General features: G+C 38.6%; 1 protein-coding gene across 1 annotated transcript; it reads right to left on the reverse strand.

Moving 5' to 3' along the window:
- Positions 1-669: 669 nt before the first annotated feature.
- LOC139195003 (uncharacterized) lies at positions 670-5385 on the reverse strand (the record flags this gene model as incomplete). Its single annotated transcript, XM_070820175.1, has 5 exons — positions 670-803; positions 867-1514; positions 1761-2116; positions 2318-2511; positions 5302-5385. Coding segments are annotated over 5 exons (1416 nt in total), but the record flags the coding sequence as incomplete, so codon positions are not given.
- Positions 5386-25620: the final 20235 nt, after the last annotated feature.

A 25620-nucleotide genomic window follows, 5' to 3' on the forward strand; every position in this document is an offset into this window, starting at 1 on the left:
TTTAGGCTCAAATCTCACAGGATTGTAGCGTTAGTTTGAGTTCCTTCCTTCAAGCATGTTTACAAAAACTGATTTTTTCCTTTGTGATTACATGTGAATTCGTAAGTTATAACCACAACCAAGCATAAACCAAAGAGCATATCAAACTTCCATCCATGTTTACAACTCTCTTTAACAGTCATGCAATTAAAAACCGAATCCTCATCATTGTGTTGGAAGGTACTCTAAGACACGAACAAACACACAAAAACGACTCTTTTTGGATTTTTCAAAACAATTTTTCAAATTTTTATGGGATTTTCGTATTTTCATGTTAAAACAAACTAAAATGCTTCAAAACACACTAAAAACACTTAAAAATAGTGAAAAACAACCTTTGAAATGTTAGGTGGTAAAATCCTACGAATTTTTCAATAAAAACACTTGTTTACCCCCCCACACTTAAACCAAACATTGTCCTCAATGTTTCAAACATAGACTCACACAAAAACAAGCAATTAACACAACTAGCAAACATGACAAATATGGCAAAAGAAAAACAATAAAGAGTAGGGTTTAGGAACGCAAATCTGGTTGTGATGCCGGAGCTTCCTAGGTCTGCTTTATTCGCATGGGTTGCCTCCTACGAAACGCTTGCTTTAACGTCTTCCAGCCGGACGATGCCTCTAATCAAGCTGGAATAGTGCCCACGGCATGGAGGGAGACTTCCTCCACGGCCTTCTCCTCAAAAGTTGTGTAATATGGCTTCAACCGATGTTCATTGACTTTGAATTCTTGTTGCATCTTCAAACTTTGAATTTGAACTGCACCATGTGGAAAAACATTAGTAACAATAAAAGGACCAATCCACTTAGAACGCAACTTACCTGTAAACAACCGAAGGCGAGAATTGAAAAGTAACATTTTCTGCCTGATAGAGAACGTCTTGCTACGAATCATCTTGTCATGGAAGGCCTTCGTTTTCTCTTTGTAAATACGAGCATTCTCGTAAGCTTCATTCCTAACTTCCTCCAGCTCATTCAGTTGAAGCTTTCTATGGAGTCTTGCGGCATCAATGTCCATATTGAAAGTTTTGATGGCCCAATGTGCTTTGTGCTCCAATTCAACCGGGAGATGGCATGGTTTCCCATAGACTAGCCGAAATTGGGACATTCCAATTGGTGTTTTGTAGGCTGTATGATACGCCCACAATGCATCATTCAAGCGCACACTCCAATCTTTCCGATTTGGCCCTACGGTCTTCTCCAAAATCTGCTTGATTTCTCTATTTGAAACCTCCGCTTGCCCACTTGTTTGAGGATGATAAGGTGTTGCCACCTTATGCGTGACATTATATTTCTTGAGTAGCGCCTCAATTGTTCTATTGCAGACATGGGAGCCCCCATCACTTATAAGTACCCGCGGCATTCCAAACCTTGCAAAAATGTTAGTCTTAACAAAATCTGCAACCACTTTAGAATCATTAGTACGGGTGGCTCTTGCTTCCACCCATTTCGAAACATAATCAACCGCAAGTAGAATATAAACAAAACCATGAGATGAGGGAAAAGGACCCATGAAATCAATGCCCCAAACATAAAAAATTTCAACATTAAAAATGGGGCTTTGCGGCATTTGGTTTGTTGGTCCTATATTTCCAGTTCGTTGACAACGATCACATGCTATGCAAAACATTCTAGCATCCTTAAAGATAGTAGGCCAATAAAAACCACATTCAAGTACTTTACGTGCAGTCCTTTGAGTGCCAAAGTGACCTCCACATGCATAACTGTGACAAAAGTTTAGAATAGATTGAATTTCAGAATCATGCACACACCTACGAATGATTTGATCAGAGCAATATTTCCATAAATAAGGATCATCCCACACATAATTTCGTGCATCATACTTGAGTTTATCACGTTGGTTTTTATTTAATTCACTTGGAATGACTTTAGACGCCAAATAATTAACTAAATCTGCATACCATGGCACACTAACCTCAATGGACATCAATTGCTCATCCGGGAATGTCTCTAGGATAGGCACGACATCTTCTTCATGCACCAAACGGCTCAAGTGATCAGCCACCACGTTCTCACTTCCTTTCTTGTCTTGTATTTCGATATCGAATTCTTGGAGAAGAAGCATCCATCGAATAAGCCTTGGTTTAGGCTCCTTCTTCGTGAGCAAGTACTTCAATGCTGCATGATCAGTGTAAATTATTACTTTAGTACCAAGTAAATAAGAACGAAACCTATCTAAAGCAAAAACAACAGCAAGAAGTTCTTTTTCCATTGTGGAATAATTCAATTGAGCATCGTTCAAGGTCCGAGAGGCATAATATATGACGTGTGGCTGTTTGTCCTTCCTTTGTCCCAAAACAGCGCCTAGAGCATAATCGGACGCATCGCACATAAGCTCGAAGGGAATGCTCCAATCTGGTGGCCAAATGATGGAGGCCGAAGTGAGCATCTCCTTGAGGTGTTTGAACGCCTTTTCACACTCCTCGTTGAATTCGAAGGACACATCCTTTTGGAGAAGTCGGCATAGGGGTGTGGAAATCTTCGAAAAATCCTTGATGAATCGCCTATAAAATCCTACATGGCCCAGAAAAGAACGAACCTCTCTAACCGAAGTTGGAGAGGGTAAGTAGCGTACAAGATCTATTTTCGATTTATCAACTTCAATTCCCCTTTCAGAAACAATATGCCCTAAAACGATGCCTTGTTTTACCATAAAGTGACACTTTTCCCAATTTAAAACAAGGTTCGTTTCCACGCATCGTTTTAAGATTAATGTGAGATTTTCCAAGCAACCATCAAACGAATCGCCAAAGACACTAAAATCATCCATGAATACCTCAATAATCTTCTCAATAAAATCTGAAAAGATACTTACCATGCATCTTTGGAATGTGGCCGGTGCATTGCATAACCCGAATGGCATGCGCCGGTAAGCAAAAGTACCAAATGGGCACGTGAAGGTGATGTGAAAATTATGTTGACAAACAAATTAAACCCTATTGATGACAATTGTAGTAATGATGCAAGTAGGGATCGTTCTAAACCGGGGATTAACTAGGGATGCTAATCAACACAAATAAGACTCAAAAACACTAAACTAGACTCTATAGACTCAAAACTAACTTAAAACACTAAAAACAGCAAGAAACAATAAAAAAGACTCAATTCTAGACCTAGCATGTGATTTGGACGAAAATAGAACTTCAAAGACTCAAAAGACTTAAAGAAAAAACGTTTTGACTCTAAAAACAAGATTTAAAAGCAAGGGGGTTGATTTGGACGAATTTAACTTTTAAAACAAAAACTTTGAAAACAAACTTGACAAAAACGATTTTGATGTAGATTAAGATGGTGAAAGGCTAGTTAGAAGGTTCCTTCTCCACACATGAAACATATGCATACAACTCGATTTCCAATTACTCTTTCAACAAACCATGAATGACAATGCCCCAAATTAACTAGATTGCACCAATTAATTCTTAGATTTTCCTAGATTCATTGAATTGAATGGAATACGCATTACAACCAAATTATTCTTATCAAGGACCCTAACTATGGAATACGCATGATAGAGACACATATCAAAGATCATTAAGTTCAATGAAAATCATAAGCATTGACGAGGCATTCATAACTGTGGAATACGCATGTTACTCTTGCCAAGGACTTACTTAACACAAACGTGACTAGCGACTTTTACTACTTATGAATATAAGTTAATAACGATTAGGTGAAATTCCCTTATACTCTAGCATCAAATTCATGCATGCGAACTAAGTATGCATCCTTAATTAACATACATAAACATGTTATCAATCAAATAGATAAGTAAACCACATTCACGATTCATGAAATCATAACTGGAGGTAATCAAGTCATATAAAACATATGATCATGGCTTTGAATTCCCCTCTAACTATAAAGAAATTAGTTCCCCATGTTCGCAAATAAACAAAGATAATTAAATTTAAACATTGACATAAAGATAGAAAACACCTAGAAACACTCCAACAATCCAAGCTCCTTGAATGGCATGCACGGCTCCAGATTTCTTCCTTCTTCTCCTTGCAAAACTCACGGCACAATGAGGGATTTATGGTGAATGGTGTAGTGAATTGTGGTAGAGGGTGGTGAGTGAAAGGGTGCGGCATAGGCTTGTATTTATAGGCTGAAAATCCCATCTCCTAGGTAGCCAAGGACAAGGTTTTAAAGGCCTAAACTGCATAGGATAATAACATACAATCCTATAAGGAAAACAAGTCAAAAACCCAAAAGGAATGGGAGATAATGTGCGGCACAAAGAGTGTGAAAGGATAAGGCTTCTAGAAACCAAAATCCCAAAGGAAATGGGTGAGAACTCACGGCGAAAGGATAGTTTCTAGAAAGAAATACAAGGCAGATTTTTAGGCTTCTAGAAAGGCTCCTAGGCGCCATTTTTGTAGGATAAGATTAGGTCTTCTAGAAATCCCATTTTAAGCATCCTAATCTAGTTAGAAACCCTCTTAAGTGGCTGAGATGTGGATAGTTTAGGATTAGGATAAGATAAGATAGGATAAGGTTTGTTTGGATAAGATAAGCTAAGATAAGGTTATGGATGAGGTTTTGGATAAGATCCTTATCTTGAGCTGATTCCTTGGCTTTAACTCTTCTTCTTCATATAGGAAACCTTGCTTGAGTAGGAAACTTCATTCGTCTAGGAATCCATCTCCAATTAGGACTCCTACATTGATTAGGAATCCTTCTTCAACTAGGAAACTTTGTATCTTCAATTCTTCAACTTCAAAAAGACATTCCTAGCTTCTTCAATCCCTCAAATTCGTCCTTCCTTTGTGCTTCATGTGCATGAACTTCATTCTAGCCCAATTTTGCTCCAAAATGCTCCAAATTGCATCCTTTTGCTCACTTTGTCTCTAAAAGCTGAAAACACATGAAAATAGCTTAAAAGACTAACTTAACTAAGAAAACACAACATAAATGCATAAGAACTAACTAACTAAGGCGCATAAATATGCTCCTATCAGAAGGTGGTCTTTTCTTGGTCGTCCGGAGCTATGACAATTTGATTGTATCCCGAATAACCGTCAAGAAAACAATAAAAAGAATGACCGGCTAACCTTTCTAGCATTTGATCGATGAATGGTAGTGGAAAGTGGTCCTTCCTTGTGGTGTTGTTGAGCTTCCTATAGTCAATGCACACTCTCCACCTTGTTTGAATACGGGTTGGCACAAGCTCATCCTCGGCATTCTTCACCACAGTAACTCCGGACTTCTTTGGGACAACTTGAACCGGTGAGACCCAACGGCTATCCGAAATTGGATAAATCACTCCACAATCGAGAAGCTTTATAATCTCTTTTTTCACAACTTCCATCATCGGAGGGTTGAGTCGGCGTTGAGCCTCTCGAGTTGGTTTAGCCCCCTCCTCTAGAAATATGCGATGCATGCATGTTGTAGGGCTAATCCCCTTAATATCGGCTAATGTCCATCCAATGGCTGTTTTGTGCTCTTTCAACACCCGAATCAACTTTTCCTCCTCTAATGCCGTGAGTGATGAGGAGACAATGACGGGCAACGTCTCTTCATCTCCCAAAAATACATACTTTAAATGATCCGGCAATGGTTTACGCTCAAGAACGGGGGCCTGAATCACAGAAGGTAACAACGTATTAGTGGAAACGGGAATTGGAATTGGGTTAGAAGGCTTACCACGATGTTGTGGCAATGATTCAAAGGCCGCCACAAGCTCGGCATGTGTTTCCTTAGGTACGGCCAGATTGGGTGGCATTTTAATTCCTTGTGCAATTGTTGTTTCAAGGGGATCGTCTTCCAACATATCAAGATAATCCTGCGCCAATTCATCCAATATATCAATAGAAAAGCAAGAATGATCATCTTTAGGAAATTTCATTGCTTCAGAAATGTTAAAATTAATAATCTCCCCATCAAATTCCATTGTTAACGTCCCCTTGAACACATCGATCTTGGTGCGTGCTGTTTTCATGAAGGGCCTCCCAAGTAAAATCGGCAATGGGGTGACATTTGGTGAGTCCACCATCTCTAAAACGTAGAAATCCGCTGGGAATATCAAGTTATCCACCTGCACCAACACATCTTCCAAAACTCCTTTCGGATATGCATTAGAACGATCGGCTAATTGGATTATAACACCATCATTTTTAAGCTCTCCTAAGTTCATAGATGCATATATGGAGTATGGCATGACATTAATTGAAGCTCCTAGATCTAACATAGCATGTTCAAACTTAGTTGTTTTAGTTGCTGTTTGTGTGTTTCTTTTTGTTTAGTGTGATTTTATGCTTGAAACATTGAGGACAATGTTTGATTTAAGTGTGGGGGGGTAACTAAGTGTTTTAGATGCAAATTCGTGGGATTCTATCACCCTAAACTTGAAGACTTGTTCCTTGCTGTTTTTAAGTGTTTTTTAGCAGTTTTGATGTGTTTTAGTGTGTTTTGAAGTAAAAATCCGAAAATTACATAAAAATTTGAAAAATTTGTTTTAAAAACCCAAAAAGAGTTGTTTTTGTGTGTTTGTTTGTGTCTTAGGGTACCTTCCAACACAATGATGAGGATTCGGTTTGTAATTACATGGCTGTTAAAGAGAGTGATTAACATGGATGAAAGTTTGATTTACTCTTTGTTTATGCTTAGTTGTGGTTATAACTTATGAATTCACATGCAATCATAAAAAAAAAAAATCAGTTTTTGTAACATGCTTGAAGGAAGGAACTCAAACTAACGCTACAACCTTGTGAGACTTGAGCCTAAACGTTTATTTGGAGAGTTAAAATCTGTGCATTCTTTGTTTTCTAAAGTCGTTGCATGATCTCATTATTCTTTGCTTGGTTGCTACTTAGAAGGCGTTTCATCATTTAGTTCCAAATGCTAGAACTCATGCCCATTTCATTCAAAGCATGTCATTGAATTGCATAACACATATTCAAGATGAAGTTGTGTAGTGACCACCACTTTAGCCAAAAAGCCGTGTGCCCTACTCCATTATATGTTTAAGTTTAACCCCGTTGAGCCTTGTTTAGCCTTTTCTTTGTTAACCCACATTACCCTCACCTAGCCTAGATTAGGACTATCCGTACCCTTGTTCTTAAAGCATAGTAAAGCATGATTCGAATTGAATTCCTTTTGATCTATGTTAGCAGAAAATAAGTGTGGGGGAAGTGTTTTTCATGAGGAATTGTGTGCCATAGGCACGGAAAAGAAAAGAAAAGAGAAAAAAATTTCGTGGAAAAAGAAAAATTGAAGAAAAAAAAAATATGAGAAGAATGAAAAAGAGTTGAAAAGTTGAGAAAAAGAGCTCCCAAGTATTGTTTGTTGAAGTAAGGGTCCAAAACAATGAATTTGACCCTAAGGAGTTGTTTAAGTCTCCCCCTTGTGTTTTAAAGTTAATTTCTGCAATCTAAGTGAATTCTAAGTTTCAATTTCATTGCTTTGCTTACTATCGCTTGAAGAACGTTTGTTTTCCTTATCCTTTCCTTGTTAACCAATACCCCGAGCCCCATTACAACCCGTAACTTCTATCTTGAGTGTTAGGTGTTTCAATTTGTGGAGTTTGAATTTGGTATGAGCATATGGTGTCACTGGTTCTCGCATCTAAGTAGTAGCATTCCATTCATGAGATCATATCTAAACATGCTTCTTAACTCTAGAAATTGCGTTCTTTGTGATACATATATGTGAGCATTTGTTTTCATATCTACATCAATCTTCTCACATATGACTAGTGTAGGGTGTGGAGTTAGAAAATCTGAGTGAAAATAGAGTGTATATCTTGTAAGGAATTGAGGGAACTCTCTAAGGCATGTTACTACATTCAAAGCATTGTTTTAATTGATTACTTGTGAACTAGTGAGTAGTGGCTTTAATTAAGTATGTGCTTGTGTAAAGATGACTCAAATCTGTGGGGATAACAATCTTTAATACGTCATGTGCATTGGAAATCCCTGAGGCAAACGTTGGAAGGTTTAGGTTTGTTTTGGTTAGTTTGTTTCGTTTCGTTTTCTTTCTTTTGTTTGTTTTGCTCGAGGACTAGCAAAAGCTAAGTGTGGGGGAATTTGATAGGAGCATATTTATGCGCCTTAGTTAGCTAGTTCTTATGCATCTTTGTTATGTTTTCTTCGTTAAAGTAGTCTTTTAAGCTACTTTCATGTGTTTTCAGGTTTAAAGGACATATTACATGAAATGATGCAATTTGGAGCTTTTGGAGCCGAAAGTGAGCTTGGAATGAAAAGGACATGCTTGGAACACAAGGTTGGGATGAAATTGAAGAGTTCGAGATTTGAGGTCTCCTACTTGAAGTAGGAAAGCTAAGCCTAAAAGTTTCCATTTTGGGTTGATCTTTCCTAAATCGGAATTGGCAACCAAAGTTTCTAAAGTTGGAAGTTTCTATTCTTGGAGGTTTCCATTTTCGTTAGTTTCTATTCTCGGCTTTGGGCTTTTGGATGACCCATCCTTACTTCTTGGACCTATGCCGCACCTAGGCCTTGTTCACATGCAAAAATCTGATTTGTAACCCTAGCCCAATCCTTGCCGCACCCTAGGCCCTTTTTCTCACCAAATTTCTGATTGTTCAACTTATTTTTCTGGTGGATTTGGGTTTCTAGAAACCCTAATCTGATTTGTAGGGTTTTGAAGTGCATATATATTTATTTTTCTAGACCTAGCCGCACCATTCACCTCCCATTCTACAAATCAGAAATCGTCCATCACCCTTTCTCCCCCCTTTGCCGCAGCCACCATCATCCATTCCAGCCAATTCCCATCCTTGCCGCAGCCTTCATCCACCTCCATACACCATTCTACACCTCTAGCCACCATCCTACACCTCCATACACCATCCCCACTCCTTGCCGCACCACCATACCATCCTAATTCCCTTCTAAAACCAAAAACACATCCAAAAACACCCAAAACCATCTCTGCCGCAGCAAGGAGAAGAAGAAAGAGGAGCTTGAAGTCAGAAATTCAAAGTGGAATTCTTGGGCGTTTTAGGTGTAATCTTTCTTATGTCTTCGATGTTTCAATTCAATAAACTTTATGTTGTGAGTATGAGGAACTAAACCCCCTTAGTTGGGGGGTAATTCGAAACCATGTACATGCTTGCAATATGATTTGATTATATTCAGTTGCTATTTCATAAGTTGTGGATTCAATTCGTTCATCTATTTGATTGATAACTTATTTGTGTATGTTGATTGAGAGTGCACGCTTAGTTTTCATGCATGAATATGATGCTAGATTATGAGGGAGTTTCACCTAATAGTTACAATCTTATAATCACAAGTAGTGAAGATCGCTTGAAAACGATCGCGTTGAATGAATTCTTAGCATAAGTTTCATGCAATTCATAGTAACGAATGCTTCGTCAATGCTTATGTTTTTCATAGAACGTAATGATTCTTGCTTGTATCTCTATTATGCAATTCATGTAGGGAACTTGTAGGGAATGTTTTGGGTTGTCGTATGCAATCATCCAACTTAATAACTTGTGGAAAAACTGAGGGTTAATTAGTGCAATTCACGGTTAACTTGGGGCGTTGAGTATTCATAATTCATTGGAAGAACAACTGAAAATCGTTTTGTTTGCAAGTGTGACATGTGTGATGTATACATTAAATGTGCATTTATATCATCCTTATTTGGCAGTTTTGTGATGTTTTTGGATCAAGCTAGTTGTGTTTTTACATTATTTGGTGTTAGTGTGCAGCCAAGTGTGTTTTAGGATCAATGGGAAGACAAATGAAGTAAAAACAACCCTTTTGGTAGCTGAACATTATTCCAAACGTGGAGAAGGTTTTTGAGGAGTAATTTGAAGTCCCAAATGAGGAATATAGAACTACTTTGGCTGCTGGAATTTCAGGAACACATGTGGAAGTGTAAGGTGGAGCATTCGGCCATAATGGGTGATTCTAGGCAAGACAAAAACATTGAATTCAGATTATGTGGTTTTAAACACCAAAACATGCAATCACATGCATGTTTTCAATCTTGCCGTGCATTCCATTCCCTTTTTGCACCAAGAACATGCACTTCCATTACTTAATGCCACATCCGCACCTCCAAAACATGCAGCCACATGCATGTTCACAATCTTGCCGTGCATCTCCTTACATTTCCAGCCCTCTTTTGCAGCAGCACATGTGCTTCTATTAAACTAATCCATTCAGCCACTTGTACACCTCAAAGCAAAGCCATGCCGTGCACATTCATTCCCTTTTCCAGATTTGTTCAACCAATTCCAGGTTGTCCATTTCAGCTTTGCAGCAAACACACATGCATGTTCAATTAAAATAGCTATATGTATGCATCTACACCTTGTGCCGTGCATCCACCACCTCAGAAATCACTTCATTCCATCATCATTCAGATTGGCAGCTTCATTCTTTGGCTAGACAGCCGCATGTTCTCCCAAGAGACTTCAATTTAAAGTCCATGCAATCTCACTTCTGAAAAAACGCTCGACCATACCACCGTTCACACACCTAGCAACTCCATTTTTCTGTCCATTCTCTCTTCCATCCGCAACAACCATTCACCCACAGCAGCTCATCCTTCATGTTACAACACATCTGGAGAACCAAGACCGAAGGCCATTCTTGAAGGATTTCAACATCAGTTTTGCTTCAAGGGTTTCTTCTTCTCAATTCTATGTTCATTCATGTTATGTATTTCTATGTTAAAACGTTTGTAAACATGAAATGTAACTAATCTCTTCTTAGGGATTCGATGTAGCCTAGCAAGAAACCCATGTAGTTAATTCATAATGCTCATTTGATCCTTTTATTTCTTGTTTCATTTTCTGATTTCATTGTGACTTTGTGTGTTAATTCTAATGCTTGATCACCACTTGAATTAATCACAGGTTGTATAGCCAAAATTAGAAGCACACATCATGCATAATTTTGGTAGATATGGGAATGATTGAGGGAGATGTTTGGCAAACATCCTGCCGTGTGTCCCCTTTGGTTTTGTGAAAGTTTCTTATGTATAAAACATCCTTGGTTGAGAACCAAAGTTGCACATCACAATTTGGTTCTTGACTAGGATGATTTGATCAAATCCACACATCATATGGTTGATCATATCTAAGTGAAACAAACTCAAGAAATAGGTAAATGAATGAGCATAAACTGATTTAACAAACATGGGATTGATTTAGCTATGGTGAAACCGAATCCCTAGTTTCATCTCCATTGGTGTTATTCCATTTTATTACTTGTTGATTCATTCACTTGTGTTCACTACATTTTTGTGAGTTTTCAAGTTACACAACAACAAATCTGTCTAAGTTGCTTAGTTTAAGTCATTTAATATGGTTCTTGCAAAGCAAGTGATTGTATAGGTCCAATTAGTCCCTGTGGATTCGACACCCTTACTTGTGCTATTATACTCAATATGTTTTAGCATTAGGAAGGAGTAAAACATATCAACAACAATGTGTGGAGAAGAACCTCCTAACTAGCCTTTTACCCATCTATTTCACCAAAATCGTTTTTACAATCTGCCCTATTTCCAATCTGTTCTCTTTATTTTAATTTTCGTCAAAACAAAATCCCCCTTTATTTTAGAGTCTTAGATTAGTTAGAAAGTGTTTTGATTTGTGTTTCTAAGTGTTTTGATTCAAGTTTTCATCAAATTTCGTCCAAATTAGTGTAGGTGCTCAAAACTGCCCAGAAAGTGGTTTTTAGGCAGTTTTGAGCCTTCTAGTTGCTGTTTTGAGTTTTAGGTTTGTTTAAGTGTTTTAACCTTTACTTTTGCATTCTTTGAGTCTAGTTTAGTGTTTTAAACTTTGTTTTTGAGTTTTAAGTCAGTTTCCAAGTGTTTAGCAATCCCTCCTAATCCCCGGTTTAGAACGATCCCTACTTACATCTTTGCTACAATTTGACAAAAAGAGGGTTTAATTTGTGTGCTTATCTATTTCGCATCACCCCTCGTAGAAGTATTGTAGAAGAAGCTCCTCCTTCATTTGATGCTGTGGACAAGAAGCAACAAGAGATTTAAAACGTTCATAATAAGTAGGAAAAGATTCACCTTCCTCTTGTTGAATTCCACTTATCCTTTTTCGTAGGAGGATGACTCGAGAAGTTGGGAAAAACTTCTCCAAGAAGGCCCGTTTCATGCTCTCCCAAGATGTGACTGTTCCGGGAGCCAATTCATATAACCAATCTTTCGCCTTTTCGAAGAGAGAAAAGGGAAAGGCCTTCATCTTTAATATGCTCCCATCGACGTTGATTGGAGTCATGCTTGAACAAACCACTTCGAACTCTTTCAAGTGCTTGTTAGGATCCTCCATGGACAACCCATGGTACTTCGGAATGTGGTGTAGCAAACTTGACTTCAACTTGAATTCCTCGGTCTTTCCTTGGGCAGCTGCGGGATATTGAATACATAGAGGTGCGGCATTGTCCAATCCCGAAGCCGAAAGCTCCTTGATTGTACGATTGTCTTGTGCCATGGCTTCCTCCACTTCACCCACTCTTGCCGTGGGTTCCTCTTCCTCAAACTCAACTTCGGCTTTTGAGTTTGAACTTGATTCACTAGGTTCTGGATTCTTCCTTTTTCTTCTCAACTCTCGCCCAAAATCGTCGTCAAAGTCCAAGATTTGTTCACGAATCGGATGAGTACTCCGAGTCATAAACTAGTACCTAAAACAAGAAACAAAAACAAAGTCAGAATTTGAAATTAATTTAAACAAACTAAAATAAAACAACCCAAGGGATTAGCAACTTTGCTAATCCCCGGCAACGGCGCCAAAATTTGATGTGAAAATTAACTTGACACACAAATTATAAACCTATTGATGACAATTGTAGTAATGATGCAAGTAGGGATCGTTCTAGACCGGGGATTAACTAGGGATGCTAATCAACACAAATAAGACTCAAAAACACTAAACTAGACTCTATAGACTCCAAACTAACTCAAAACACTCAAAACAGCAAATAACAACCAAAAAGACTCAATTCTACACCTACAATTGATTTGGACGAAAATAGAACTTAAAAGACTCAAAAGAGTTAAAGGAAACAAGTTTTGACTCTAAAAACAAGACTTAAAAGTAAGGGGTTTGGTTTTGACGAAAATTGAAATTTAAAACATAAACTTTGAAAACAAACTTTAACAAAAACGATTTTGATGAAATAGAATGGTGAAAGGCTAGTTAGAGGGTTCCTTCTCCACACATGAAACATATGCATACGGATTTCCAGTTACTCTTTCAACAAACCATGAATGACAATGTCCCAAATTAGCTAGATTGCACCAATTAATTCTCAAATTTCCCTAGATTCATTGAATTGAATGGAATACGCATTACAACCAAATTATTCTTATCAAGGACCCTAACTATGGAATACGCATGATAGAGACACATATCAAAGATCATTAAGTTCAATGGAAATCATAAACATTGACGAGGCATTCATAACTATGGAATACGCATGTTACTCTTGCCAAGGATTTACTTAACACAATCGTGACTAGCGACTTTTACTACTTATGAATATAAGTTAATAACGATTAGGTGAAATTCCCTTATACTCTAGCATCAAATTCATGCATGCGAACTAAGTATGCATCCTTAATTAACATACACAAACATGTTATCAATCAAATAGATAAGTAAACCACATTCACGATTCATGAAATCATAACTGGTGGTAATCAAGTCATATAAAACATATGATCATGGCTTTGAATTCCCCTCTAACTATAAAGAAATTAGTTCCTCATGTTCGCAAATAAACAAAGATAAATAAATCTAAACATTGACATAAAGATAGAAAACACCTAGAAACGCTCCAACAATCCAAGCTCCTTCAATGGCATGCACGGCTCCAAGAGTCTCCTTCCTTTTCCTTTGCAAACTCACGGCACAAGAGGGATGATTGGGTGAATGATGTAGTGAAAAATCTGGTAGAGGGTGGTGTCTAAATGGTGCGGCAAAGGGTTGTATTTATAGGCTGAAAATCCAGCCCCTAGGTAGCAAAGGAAAATGATTTAAAGGCCTAAGTTGCATAGGAAAATAAAACACAATCCTTGAAGGAAAACAAATCAGAAATCCAAAGGGAATGGGAGGATAAGGTGCGGCACCAAACCAGGAAGGGATAAGGGCTTCTAGAAACCAAAATCCAAAGGGAATTGGGTGAAACTCACGGCACAAAGTGGAGGGAAAGTGGCTGACTTGCAATTCAAGGCCAAGGTCTTCTAGAAAGGTTCTAGGCGCCATTTTTTGTAGGAAAGGATTAGGTTTTCTAGAAATCTGATTTTAAGCATCCTAATCTAGCTAGGAATCCTCCCAAGTAGCTGAAATGTAGGTGGATTAGGATTAGGATAAGATAAGATATGATTGAATAGGATAGGGTTTGGATAATGTTTTGGATAATGTTTCTTCACTTGAGCTGATTCTTTGGCTTTAACTACCCTTCTTCAAGTAGGAAACCTAGTTTGAGTAGGAAACTTCAATCTTCTAGGAATCCAACTTCACTTAGGAATCATTATTCAACTAGGAATCCATGTTCAACTAGGAATCCAGCTTCAATTAAGCACTTTCCCACTTCAATTAGGAAACTTTGCATCTTCAAGTCTTCAACTTTGAAACACATTCCTAGCTCTTCAATCCTTCAAATTCGTCCATTGTTTGTGCTCCACATGCATGAACTCCATTCTAGCTCAATTTTGCTCCAAAATGCTCCAAATTGCATCCTTTTGCTTACTTTGTCCTTAAAACCTGAAAACATATGAAAATAGCTTAAAAGACTAACTTAACTAAGAAAACACAACATAAATGCATAAGAACTAACTAACTAAGGCGCATAAATATGCTCCTATCAAAGTTGTCTGGAGAAGGAGGGGCTGCTCCTTCACCATGGTTCAAGTCAAAACGACGGTCGGAAGGGCCAGACATATTTCAGAGGTTTTGGAGAAAGAAGAGATGGGCTAAATTCAGAGGTTAGAAGTGCAAAGAGGAGTTTTACAAGCGGAATTTCAATGCACTTTGAAATGAGCTACGCACCTCTATAAAAATCAACATGTGATGGGATTTCAAGAGATTGAAGAGGCGCCAGAGTTCTCAAAAGTTGGGCTTGCTCACAAACCACCAATTCCAGATATCGAAGAGTGTCAGCTTTCTCAGCCTCGTCAGCACCCGTCACACGCAAACTCAGCTTTGCGAAAATCACGGGCAGTCTGTCGAAGCGCCGATTCGAACCATGTGTCTCTCTCAGCCTCGTCAGCACATGTCACATGAAATCTCTGCCCTCAACGAAGCTCAGAACTCGAAGCGTAAATTCCGGATATTAAAGAGGCCTCTGCTTTATCGAGACGTGTCAGCATCTGTCAATTTGCACATCTGCGTTGCGTAAATCACGCCCAATCTGTCGAAAATTTCTGGAGAAGCGGAATGCACGTGAAAAGTACTGTTAAATTATCCCAGGCTTGCCGACACGAGTAATGGAACAATGCCTTCCCAGCCATTAAGAAAATTCTATAAATGTTGAACTTCAAAGTGAAGCAGTCTCACCCAATTTTCAGCCTCACTTAACCTTTCATCCTCTCTGAAATGGCTTTCCAACAAACCCTCTCGAGTCACTCTGTATTTCTCATCCCCTGGGATACCCCTGCAAACAACCCATCCAGAGCACAAGTATTTCATATCATAAAGGTTGAGAGCACGAGTATCTCATATCATGCTTTCTCTCTGTCCTTTCTCCAGCCAGCACTTGCTCTCGAGTACTCATCATCTTATGCTTCATCTTCGTCTCTCACCTATAAGGGAAGTGAAGATGATACCTCGAATCATGTGGAGACAACGTGCTGATTCATCCTCAACTAGGGACAAGGAGAAAGAAAGCAAGAGGTGGGCACTTGGAAAGATTGAACAAAGAAACAGACCAACACCTCTCCCTCGTGCCTGCCCGTCGTGCAGAAGAAACAAGCAGAGAAGAATGCAGCCTGCACAATCAACCCAGCATAAGGAGTTTGAGTTGAAGAACTAGAGAAGCTGCCACATCTGCTTGGAGAACAAATCAGGAATTGCAACATCGCCAAAGAGCAAAGCTTTGCCGTACAATTCCAATCCAGTTCAAGATCAAAGCTGTGGAAAGTCAACAAGATCAACTATCTCCAAAACCAGATTTGCGTTCTTAAACTCTACTCTGTCTGGTTTTTACTTTGCCATATTTGTCATGTTTATTTGTCGTTTGTTATTTGCTTGTTTTTGGTGTGAGTTTATACTTGAAACATTGAGGACAATGTTTGATTTAAGTGTGGGGGGATAGCCATTGTTTTGCATAAAATTTGTAGGAGTTTATCACCCATTACTTCTAATGTTGTGCCTTGCTCTTTTAAGTGCTTTCAAGCTGTTTTGGAGTGTTTCAGTGTGTTTTGACATAAAAATCCAAAAATCTCATAAAAATTTGAAAAATTGTTTTGAAAAACCGAAAAAGAGTTGTTTTTGTTTGTTTATTTTGTGTCTTAGGGTACCTTCCAACACAATGATGAAGATTTGGTTTTTAATTACATGACTGTTAAAGAGAATTATAAACATGGATGAAAGTTTGATATGCTCTTTGGTTTATACTTGGTTGTAGTTATAATTTATGAATTCACATGCAATCATAAAGGAAAAATTAGTTTTTGTAACATGCTTGAAGAAAGGAACTCAAACAAACGCTACAACCTTGTGAGACTTGAGCCTAAACGTTATTTGGAGAGTTGATAATCTGTGCATTATTATTTTTTAAAGTCGTTGCATGATCTCATTTTTCTTTGCTTGGTTACTACTTAGAAGGCGTTTCATCATTTAGTGATAGGAGCATATTTATGCGATTTAATTGGCTTGTTCTCGTGCATTTATGTTATGTTTCGTTAGCTATTTTAGTGTTTAAAGTTACTTTTGTGTGTTTTCAGATTCTAAAGGCAAAGTATGCATTTTGGAGCCTTTTGGAGCAAAATGGAGCTTGGAATGATTATCACATGTTTGGAGCCAAGGTTTGGACGAATTTGAAGACTTGAAGATGATGATTCCTACTTGAACAAGGTTTCCTAGTTGAAGTAGGAAAGTGCTTACATGAAAAAGGATTCCTAATCAACAAAGGATTCCTAATTGAAGATGGATTCCTAGAAGAACAAGGATTCCTACTTGAAATAGGAAAGTTAAGCCAAAGTTTCCTACTTTGGTTTGATTTTTCCTAAATGTCCCTAAAAGTTCCAGCAATTATGAAGACTTCCTAAGCATTCTAGGACATCAAATACACATCTCTTGCACCTTTTGAACCCTTGCCGCACCGCCCTTGGTATTTCCTCTTCCTTGCTGTGCAAGGGAGAGGGTTATTTCCTGATTCTAAGCTTTAAAACACCGAATCGTTGGAATATTTAGGTGTTCTCTTTCTTATATTTAGAATGTATGAATCTGTTTTCCTTTGTTTTGTGAACATGAGGTGATGTGAAAATTATGTTGACACACAAATTAACCCCCTTTTTATCAATTGTAGCAAAGTATGTAAGTAGGGATCGTTCTAAACCGGGGATTAGGAGGGATTGCAAAATCACTTGAAAACTGACTCAAATACGTAAAAACAAGTTTAAAACACTAAACTAGACTCAAAGAATGCAAAACTAAACTTTAAAACACCAAAACAAACCAAAAGACTCAAAACAGCCCAAAAACACTCAAAACTGCCTTAAAACCACAATCTGGGCAGTTTTGAACACTAGACACAAACTTGGACGAAAATTGGTTTTAACTTGACCTAAGACACTTAAAAACACAAACTAAAGTGATTTCTAACTACTATGACTCAACTAAGTAAAGGGGGATTGATTTTGGACGAATTTAACTTTGAAAACAGAAACTTTGACAAAAACTTTTTGATGAAAACTATGTTGATGAAATAAAATTGGGGAAAGGCTAGTTAGAAGGTTTCCTTCTCCACACATGAAACATATGCATACGACTCGATTTCCAATTACTCTTTCAATAAACCATGAATGACAATGCCCCAAATTAACTAGATTGACCAATTAATTCTCAGATTTCCCTAGATTCATTGAATTGAATGGGATACGCATTACAACCAAATTATTCTTATCAAGGACCCTAACTATGGAATACGCATGATAGAGACACATATCAAAGATCATTAAGTTCAATGGAAATCATAAGCATTGACGAGGCATTCATAACTATGGGATACGCATGTTACTCTTGCCTAGGATTTACTCAACACAATCGTGACTAGCGACTTTTACTACTTATGAATATAAGTTAATAACGATTAGGTGAAATTCCCTTATACTCTAGCATCAAATTCATGCATGCAAACTAAGTGTCGACCCTCAACCAACATACATAAACATGTTATCAATCAAATAGATAAGTAAACCACATTCACGATTCATGAAATCATAATTGGAAGAAATCAAGTCATATAAAACATATGATCATGGCTTTGAATTCCCCTCTAACTATAAAGAAATTAGTTCCTCATGTTCGCAAACAAACAAAGATAAATAAATTTAAACATTGAAACAAAGATAGAAAACACCTAGAAACGCTCCGACAATCCAACGTCTTGAATGGCATGCACGGCTCCAAGTTGTCTTCCTTCTTCTCCTTGCAAACTCACGGCACAATGAGGGATGATTGGTGAATGGTGTAGTGAAAATCTGGTAGATGGTGGTGAGTGAAAGGGTGCGGCAATGGGTTGTATATATAAGCTGAAAATCCCATCTCCTAGGTAGCAAAGGACAAGGTTTTAAAGGCCTAAATTGCATAGGATAATAACATCCAATCCTATAAGGAAAACAAGTCAAAAACCCAAAGGTATTGGGAGATAATGTGCAGCACAAAGAGTGTGAAAAGATAAGGCTTCTAGAAACCAAAAAAATCCCAAGGGAAATAGGTATTAGGTGCGGCAAGGATCTAGGGTTCTAGAAGATAATGCAAGGCAGATTTTTAGGCTTCTAGAAGGGTTCCTAGGTGTCATCTTTGTAGGATAAGATAAGGCCTTCTAGAAATCCCATTTTAAGCATCCTAATCTAGTTAGAAACCCTCCTAAATGGCTGGAATGTGGATAGTTTAGGATTAGGATAAGATAGGATAGGATAAGGTTTATTTGGATAAGATAAGCTAAGATAAGGTTATGGATGAGGTTTTGGATAAGATACCTTATCTTGAGCTGATTCATTGGCTTTAATTCTTCTTCTTCATGTAGGAAACCTTGCTTGAGTAGGAAACTTCATTCGTCTAGGAATCCATCTTCAATTAGGACTCCTACATTGATTAGGAATCCCAATTCATTTAGGAATCCTTCATTCAAGCCATTTCCTTCTTCAACTAGGAAACTTTGTATCTTCAATTCTTCAACTTTGAAACGCCTTCCTAGCTTCACCAATTCCTCAAATTCGTCCATCCCTTGTGCTTCATGTGCATGAACTCCATTTTAGCCCAATTTTGCTCCAAAATGCTCCAAACATCCATCAAATGAATCACCAAACACACTGAAATCATCCATAAATACCTCAATAATCTTTTCCACAAAATCTGAAAAGATACTTACCATACACCTTTGAAATGTGGCCGGAGCATTGCATAACCCAAAAGGCATGCGACGATAAGCAAAGGTACCAAAGGGGCATGTGAAAGTTGTCTTTTCTTGGTCATCCGGCGCTATGACAATCTGATTATATCCAGAATAACCATCAAGGAAACAATAAAAAGAATGACCGGCTAACCTTTCAAGCATTTGATCAATGAACGGCAAAGGGAAGTGGTCATTCCTTGTGGTGGCGTTGAGCTTCCTATAATCAATGCACACTCGCCAACCTGTTTGGATGCGGGTTGGCACAAGCTCATTCTCGGCATTCTTCACCACTGTCACTCCGGACTTCTTTGGAACACATTGCACCGGTGACACCCAACGACTATCAGAGATCGGATAAATCACTCCACAATCAAGAAGTTTGATAATCTCCTTTTTCACAACTTCCATCATTGGAGGGTTGAGACGGCGCTGAGCCTCTCGAGTTGGTTTAGCCCCCTCCTCTAGAAGTATGCGATGCATGCACGTAGTCGGGCTAATTCCCCTAATATCGGCTGACATGAGCATATTTATGCGCCTTAGTTAGCTAGTTCTTATGCATCTTTGTTATGTTTTCTTCGTTAAAGTAGTTTTTTAAGCTACTTTCATGTGTTTTCAGGTTTAAAGGACATATTACATGAAATGATGCAATTTGGAGCTTTTGGAGCAAAATGTGAGCTTGGATTGAAAAGGACATGCTTGGAACACAAGGTTGGGATGGAATTGAAGAGTTGAAGATTTGAGGTTTCCTACTCGAAGTAGGAAAGCTAAGCCTAAAAGTTTCCATTTTGGGTTGATCTTTCCTAAATCGGAATTGGCAACCAAAGTTTCTAAAGTTGGAAGTTTCTATTCTTGGAGGTTTCCATTTTTGTGAGTTTCTATTCTCGGCTTTGGGCTTTTGGATGACCCATCCTTACTTCTTGGACCTATGCCGCACCTAAACCCTAACCTTAGTCCACTTAATCAGCCGCACCTAGGCCTTGTTCACATGCAAAAATCTGATTAGTTACCCTAAGCCCAATGCCGCACCTTTCCATCCTAGAAGCCCTATTTTACAAACCTTAACCCTAGCCCATTGTTTTAATCTGATTTGTTAGGGTTTTTAAGTGCATATATATTTAGTTTCTACACCTAGCCGCACCATTCTCCCTCTCCACAATTCAGAAATCGTCTAAACCCTATTCCCGTCTCTGCCGCAGCTATCATCCATTCCAGCCACCATTCTCCATCTCCATACACCATCCATACCCCTTGCCGCACCACCATATCATCTTAACTCCATTCCTACACCAAAACCACATCCAAAAATCCCTTTAACCATCTCTGCCGCAGCAAGGAGAAGAAGAAGAGAAGCTTGACGTGCAGAAATTCAAAGTGGAATTCTTGAGCGTTTTAGGTGTAATCTTTCTTATGTCTTCGATGTTTCAATTCAATAAACTTTATGTTGTGAGTATGAGGAACTAAACCCCCTTAGTTGGGGGGTAATTCGAAACCATGTACATGCTTGCAATATGATTTGATTATATTCAATTGTTATTTCATAAGTTGTGGATTCAATTCGTTCATCTATTTGATTGATAACTTATTTGTGTATGTTGATTGAGAGTGCACGCTTAGTTTTCATGCATGAATATGATGCTAGATTATGAGGGAGTTTCACCTAATAGATACAATCTTATAATCACAAGTAGTGAAGATCGCTTGAAAACGATCGCGTTGAATGAATTCTTAGCATAAGTTTCATGCAATTCATAGTAATGAATGCTTCGTCAATGCTTATGTTTTTCATAGAACGTAATGATTCTTGCTTGTTTCTCTATTATGCAATTCATGTAGGGAACTTGTAGGGAATGTTTTGGGTTGTCGTATGCAATCATCCAACTTAATAACTTGTGGAAAAACTGAGGGTTAATTAGTGCAATTCACGGTTAATTTGGGGCGTTGAGTATTCATAATTCATTGGAAGAACAGCTGAAAATCGTTATGTTTGCAAGTGTGACATGTGTGGAGAAGAACCTCCTAACTAGCCTTTTAACCATCTATTTCACCAAAATCGTTTTTGCAATCTGTTTTAGTTAAAGTTTCTGTTTTTGTGTTAAATTTTCGTCCAAAACAAACCCCCCTTATTTTAGAGTCTTAGATTAGTTAGAAAGTGTTTTGATTTGTGTTTCTAAGTGTTTTGATTCAAGTTTTCATCCAATTTCGTCCAAATTAGTGTAGGTGCTCAAAACTGCCCAGAAAGTGGTTTTTAGGCAGTTTTGAGTCTTCTAGTTGCTGTTTTGAGTTCTAGGGTTGTTTAAGTGTTTTAAACTTTAGTTTTGCATTCTTTGAGTCTAGTTTAGTGTTTTAAACTTTGTTTTTGAGTTTTTAAGTCAGTTTCCAAGTGTTTAGCAATCCCTCCTAATCCCCGGTCTAGAACGATCCCTACTTACATCTTTACTACAATTTGACAAAAAGAGGGTTTAATTTGTGTGCTTATCTATTTCGCATCATCGGCCAAAGTCCACCCAATGGCCGTCTTGTGCTCTTTCAACACTCGGATCAACTTCTCCTCCTCTAGGGCCGTGAGTGATGAGGAGACAATGACGGGCAATGTCTCGTTGTCTCCCAGAAAGACATACTTTAAATGATCGGGCAACGGTTTAAGCTCAAGTACGGGCGCCTGAATCACTGAGGGTAACAACTTATTAGTGGAAACTGGAATTGAAATTGGGTTAGAAGGCTTACCATGGTGTTGAGGTAGTGACTCAAGGGCAGCCACTATCTCGGCCTCCTCCTCACTTCTAGGCACGGCAAAACCAGATTTTTGCCCAATTCCTTGTGCAATTGTCGTTTCAAGGGTATCCCTCTCCAAACAATCGAGAAAATCCTGCGCCAAATCATCAATTATATCAATAGAAAAGCAAGAATGATCGTCCTTAGGAAATTTAATACTTTCAGAAAGATTGAAATCAATGACTTCCCCATCAAATTCCATCGTTAAAGTTCCTTTAAACACATCTATCTTGGTGCGGGCTGTTTTCATGAAGGGCCTCCCTAATAGAATCGGCAATGGGGTGGAATGGGGGGAATCCTCCATGTCAAGCACGTAGAAATCCGCTGGAAAAATCAAGTTACCAACCTGCACCAAAACATCTTCCAAAACACCCTTTGGATATGCATTAGAACGATCGGCTAATTGAATTATAACACCATCATTTTTAAGCTCACCTAAGTTCATAGATGCATAAATAGAGTATGGCATAACATTAATCGAAGCCCCTAAGTCTAACATGCATTGTTCAAACTTAGTATTACCAATAACGCACGGAATTGTAAAACTACCCGGATCTTTGCATTTAGGGGGTAATTTCCTTTGTAACACAGCAGAGACATTTTCACTTACTTGAACCACCTCTTTGTTCGAAATCCTTCTCCTTGTTGTACAAAGTTCTTTTAAACACTTAGCATACCTCGGGACTTGCTTAATCGCATCAAGGAGCGGGATATTGACTTGAACTTTCCGAAAGGTCTCTAGAATGTCCTTCTCCGCTTCTTCCTTCTTTGATTGCCTAAACCTGCCAGGAAAGGGCACATTTAATGGAATAGAACTAGAAAAAGTCGAATTGGGACTTACCTTGGTGGTTGGGGACGGTTTAGGAGGACTAGGTGGTGGCGGCAAGGTTTGGTCATCCTTGGCCGTGGGCTTTGCTCCCTGTGCTTCCTTTTTCAGCAACTTGTCCTCCTCGTCTTGACTTGATTTGGATGTATTTGAGTCCGTTCCAACCTGTTTACCACTTCTCAACATGATGGCCTTAGCGGTTTCAAATCCTCCCTTCGGGTTTACAACTGTTGAACTAGGCAATCTGCCTTGTTCTCTAATTTGCCCCATGAATTCGGCAATTTGACCCATTTGCTTCTCCAAATTATCCACCCGTTTGTCTTGGATTTGTCTCTCCTTATTTTGAGTTTGTACTTCCTGCGTCAAAGTAGTAAGTAACTTAACAACTTGATCATTATCCAAAGACGTACCTGAGGTTGGTGGGGCAGATTGCACTTGGTTTTGATTGGGGACGAATGGCTTTGTATAAAAGCCCGGTGGTTGCTGCCTAAATCCTCCTTGTTGTTGGGGTTGTTGAGGATCCCGCCATTTGAAATTTGGATGGTCTCTCCACCCCGGATTGTAGGAATTAGAGTATGGATCATGGCGTGGTTGATTTTGGTTCCCAAAACCCACGGCATTGGTAGATTCCCAACCCCTATTCTCAATCAACTGAGGGCATTGATCGTTGGCATGTCCTTGCATAGAGCACACGCCACACACACTTGGTCCATGAATCTTCATTCCCTCGGCCAACTGAGAAACAATAGAGGTAAGGTTAGCTAATTGGGATTGAATTTCGGACATAGAACTTACCTCATTCACTTGTGGCCGTGGGGGGTCTCTTTGTCCAACACCTTCGTATTGTTGTGCATTATGTGCTCGGTTGGCAATTAGAACTTTTGCAGCCCCTGGAGTTTTATCCACCAACGCACCTCCCGCCGAGGCATCAAGCATTTGGCGTTCCATGGGAAGGAGTCCTTCGTAGAAGTATTGAATGAGTAGCTCCTCCTTCATTTGATGCTGTGGACAAGAAGCAACAAGTGATTTAAAACGTTCATAATAAGAAGGAAACGATTCACCTTGATTTTGTTGGATGCCACTAATCCGTTTCCTCAAGAGAATGACTCTTGAAGTTGGGAAAAACTTCTCCAAGAAAGCTCTTTTCATACTATCCCAAGATGTAACCGTTCCGGGTGCTAACTCGTAAAGCCAATCCTTCGCCTTTTCCACAAGTGAGAATGGAAAAGCCTTCATCATCAGAATGTTCCCGTCGACATTTATGGGTGTCATGCTCGAACAAACAACCTCGAACTCCTTGAGATGCTTGTTGGGATCTTCCATGGAAAGCCCATGGTATTTCGGAATGTGGTGCAACAAGCTTGACTTCAACTCGAATTCATCGGTCTTGCCTTGGGCAGCCGCGGGGTATTGAATGCATAATGGTGCGGCATTGGTCAACCCCGAGGCCGAAAGCTCTTTAATGGTCCGATTGTCCGCTGCCATAACTTCTTCTTCCACTTCTTCAAACTCAGATTCGGCCTCTGAACTTGAACTAGGTTCACTAGGTTCGGGATGCCTCCTCTTTCTTCTCAAATCACGTTCAAAATCGTCGTTAAAGTCCAAGATATGTGCATGTACAGTTTGCGAACTCCGCGTCATGCACTAGTACCTAAACCAAGAAAACAAAACAAAATAAGAAAACTAGGTAAATTATATTAAAAACACATGGCAAAAACACAAGGGATTAGCAATTTTACTAATCCCCGGCAACGGCGCCAAAATTTGATGTGAAAATTAACTTGACACACAAATTAAACCCTATGGATGACAATTGTAGTATATGAGCAAATAGGGATCGTTCTAAACCGGGGATTAACTAGGGATGCTAATCAATGTGAAACTGACTCAAGAACATAAAAACATAATGTAGAACACTGAACTAGACTCAATTAATGCAAAACTAGAGTTTAAAACACTTAAATCAACCAAAAACTCAAAACAGCAACTAAAAGACTCAAAACTGCCTTAAAACCACTTTCTGGGCAGTTTGAGTACCTAACACTAATTTGGACGAAATTGGACTAAAACTTGACTCAAGACACTTAAAAACATAAACTAAATTGATTTCTAACTAATCTAACACTTTAAAATAAATGGGGGATTAATTTTTACGAAATTGAAATTAAAACAGAGACTTGTAAACAAACTTCAAACAAAACAGATTGTGATGAAATAGAATGATGAGAAACTTAGTTAGAGGGTTCCTTATCCACACATGAACATATGCATATAATTTGATTCCCAGTTATGACTTCAACAAACAATGAATGACAATGCTCCAAGTTAATTAGGTTCGCTTAAATTAACTTTCAGATTTCCCTAGATTCATTGGATTGAATGGGATACGCATTACAACCAA

This window comes from Malus domestica, chromosome 04, assembly GCF_042453785.1.
Source record: "Malus domestica chromosome 04, GDT2T_hap1".
NCBI lineage: Eukaryota > Viridiplantae > Streptophyta > Magnoliopsida > Rosales > Rosaceae > Malus > Malus domestica.